Source organism: Carlito syrichta, unplaced genomic scaffold (assembly GCF_000164805.1).
Source record: "Carlito syrichta isolate Samal-C Ts95f unplaced genomic scaffold, Tarsius_syrichta-2.0.1 Scaffold126746, whole genome shotgun sequence".
NCBI lineage: Eukaryota > Metazoa > Chordata > Mammalia > Primates > Tarsiidae > Carlito > Carlito syrichta.
This window is the reverse complement of record NW_007070842.1, coordinates 18951-22258: the sequence shown is the minus strand read 5'-3', so window position 1 is coordinate 22258 and position 3308 is coordinate 18951. Positions and strand designations below refer to the sequence as shown.

Here is a 3308-nt window from a genome sequence, read left to right as displayed (position 1 = left end):
CCTCGGCCTCCCAAAGTGCTGGGATTGTAGGTGTGAGCCACCGCACCAGGCCAATTCAGATTTCTTATCATGGCCTGCAAGGCCCTGTGGGACGGGCCTGCTCTCTGTCCGGCCACATTTTCCACTGCACTCTCCTGGCTCCCTCGGCCCCATCACACTGACCTCTCTCTGTTCCTTGACAAACTGGGACCCTCCTGTCTCAGGAAGCTTCTGCGTGTTTCTTCCGTCTGGAACACTCACACAGGGGCAAGCCCTGTTCCACAACTTCCTTCAGGTCTCAAATGCCACCTTAGCGGAGGGCCTTCCTTGACCCACCTCTCTAAAATCGCACCCTGGGTGTTCTCTGACCCCTAACCCTAACTTTGCTCACCACGGACCGCCACTGACATCATTCATTTACATGTTTGATTCTGTCCATCTCCTCACCATTAATGACGGCCCAAGGGGATCTCGGGTGCCTGGCATGTAGTAGGTGCTCAGCAGATGGACAGGGGCATGGTGGAGACCAAAAAGATGCACCAGCCTCTTTTCTTGTACTACCACACGCCTGTTGTGCGCTCGAGCAACTTCATGTAATCTTTTGTGGCTTGTTTCCCTCGCTGTAAAGCCTACTTGGGAGGCTTTTGAGGAAGGTCAGAGGTAATACATTTAAAGGATCCGAGACATGGTCAGTGCTCAGTTAGATGGGGGCCACAAAGGCCACTCAGTGGCTCTTTGTGTGCCCCCAAGATGTAACAGTTATCTCATGTGCCCCAGGATGGAGGGGTGAGAGCAGATGGAGGTAACACTGCAGAGGGCGCTCCTGCCCCCACTTTCCTCTTCATGCCCTGACCCGGGGCACCTTGAGCATTTTTTTTTTTTTGAGTGGGAGTCTCACTTTCGCCCAGGCATGCTGACGGCCACCGCAGCCTCAACCTGCTGGACTCAGGCAATCCTTCTGCCTCAGCCTTCCAAGTAGCTAGAACCATAGGCGCACACCATCACACCCGGCTAATTTTTTGATTTACTGTAGAGACAAGGTCTCACCATGTTGCTCAGGCTGATCTCGAACCCCTGGGCTCAGGCAATCCTCTCGCCTCCGCCTCCCAAAGTGCTGGGATTACAGGGGTGAGCCACCACGCCCGGCTCCTGAGCATTGCTGCTCCTGTGTCCCCAGCACCATCAGTTTCCTGCCAAAGCCCCCCAGCTGATGGTCATGTCTGAATAGGACCTGCAACTTAAGTCCCTCCCCGATTCCAGCTTTGGATCCAGGAAGCCCTCCATGTGGGAAGCTGAGGCGCTTGCTGGGAACGTATAGGCCCGTCTGGACTTTATGAGCCATGGACCCCATGGATCCTTCTCTGGCAAAGTGCCCACGCTTGTGAGGTGGGCAATGCTTGGCAAGCTAGGTGGCTTGCAGGGCAGGTAAGTTTTCCCTGGCTGGTCAGTGAAAGTGACCAAATAATAGTTTCCCTGTGTACCACCAGGGGGCACCAGAGGTTGCCCAGCTCTTGAGAAGACTCTGGGATCTGTCTCTCAAGGTGTCTGTCTGGCTTTCCTCCTCCTTGGGCCTGGAGCATCCTTGCAGGAAAAGAAGAGGTGTGATGTTCGCGCTTTCCCACCCACTAACTTGCTGGGGCCTGCCAGCCAAAGCGGGTCCGCAGTGAGGGACTGGAGGTCAGGATTCTAGACTCAATGTTTTATTATTGATAAGCATTTGTGAATCCCTTGCCCTATGAGCTCCACCAGTCCTGCCCTCAGATTCCCAGCCTGGGGTAGGGAGTGCATCCTGGCCTCTTAGACCATCTGCCTGCATCTGGCCCTGATCAAGGCTATGCCAAGTTTGCCGCACCACAGGTCAGGGAGGCATGCGGCCGGCATCAGAAGGGTCATGGCCAGGTCCGTGTTCTCAGAGATGACTCTCCCTCCAGGAGGTGCTCAGTTTCAGCTACACAGGCTCTCGGAGGGGGCTCTGGGAGCCTGTTGCCTGCTGGTGAGGAGCTGAGCCACAGAGACCTCCAGATTCAGCCTGCTGAATGTTCCTCCACAGCAGAGCCGAGCTGAGTAGTAGCAGTGGGCTGTCACTTCTGTCCTGAGGTTCTCGGGTGGTTAGCAGGAGTGCCAGGGTCAGAAGGTCCAAGGAGGTGCCTCACAGTGGATAGAGATGCCAGAGGCTGTGCAAGATGGGGTGGGCAGGAGGCATACCCCAGGGAGAGAGAGACAGAGAGAGAGAAACTCAGTTGAGTCTCTTGATCTGATTTCACCAGCCCCGAGCCTACAGTCCTCGGCAACCCCCCTCGGTACTAAACAGATAGTCCCTTGGGTCCTGGGTGCACCCTCCCCCCACCACCAGCTCTTAGAGATAAGAATCATTAAGGAAGCCGGGCTTGGTGGCTCAGACTGTAATCCCACGCCTTTGGGAGGCTGAGGTGAGTGGATTGCCTGAGCCCGCGGGTTCGAGACCCGCCTGGGCAGCGAGACCTCATCTCTACAATAAATCAAAAATGAGCCGGGCGTGGTAGCGCACGCCTGTAGTTCCAGCTACTGGAAAGGATGAGGTGGGAGGATCGTCGGAGCCCAGCAGGTCGTGGCTGCGGTGGCCAGGAGCGGCCACTGCACTCCAGCCTGGGCGACAGAGTGAGACTCCAACTCAAAAAAAAAAAAAAGAATCTTTAAGGAGTCTATCTCCCCAAGTCAGGCACTTTGCCTGCTCAGCCAGGACCTCAAGCCTGCATTAGGGTCTGGTGAAGACCGTGGCCCCCCTAGAAGCCCTCCCGGCCTGTCTCTGACCTGCACTGAAAGCGAGGGTCTCCCGGGTGGGTCTTGAGCACCTGGCGCACCGCGGAAGGAGGCTCCAAACCCATCTGCTCTGCCCGATGCCAACGCTGCAGCCGAGTGATCCCTGCCAAGGTGGGGGCAAGACTTTGGGGCCTCCGGGAGGATGCAGCCGAGTGCAGGCCAAAGAATGTGTGTTTGGGGGTGTGTCCCAGGAGCCTCTTCTTCTCCCCGCCCCAGGCTCAAGAGACAGTGCCCGAGCGGCAGGCAGGAGCTCGGGTGGCTTCAGACGTGTGGGTGACAGGTGAGGATGCGCTCCGTGGGGCCTGGGTGGGGCTCTCACCTGTGCAGGGCCCATACTGCCAGGCCAGGTCAAACTGCCTCAGCAGCTCCAGCTCCGCGGCCTCCTCGCCGGGCGGCCGGGGCTCCTCCCCTGCAACGACAGCTGCTCCTCAGACCCGCCCGGGCCTCCGCCCTGCGCCTGGTCTCCGTCCCCTGGCCCTCGCCTGGCCGCCGTGCCACGGCCGGCCGGCCTTCCTCGCCACCCCTCCGCC

General features: G+C 58.3%; 1 protein-coding gene across 1 annotated transcript; it reads right to left on the bottom strand.

Moving 5' to 3' along the window:
* Window positions 1-1663: 1663 nt before the first annotated feature.
* Window positions 1664-3206, bottom strand: POLD4 (DNA polymerase delta 4, accessory subunit; the record flags this gene model as incomplete). The annotated part of the gene is made up of 3 exons (XM_021707900.1): window positions 1664-2153; window positions 2770-2881; window positions 3098-3206. Coding segments are annotated over 3 exons (246 nt in total), but the record flags the coding sequence as incomplete, so codon positions are not given.
* Window positions 3207-3308: the final 102 nt, after the last annotated feature.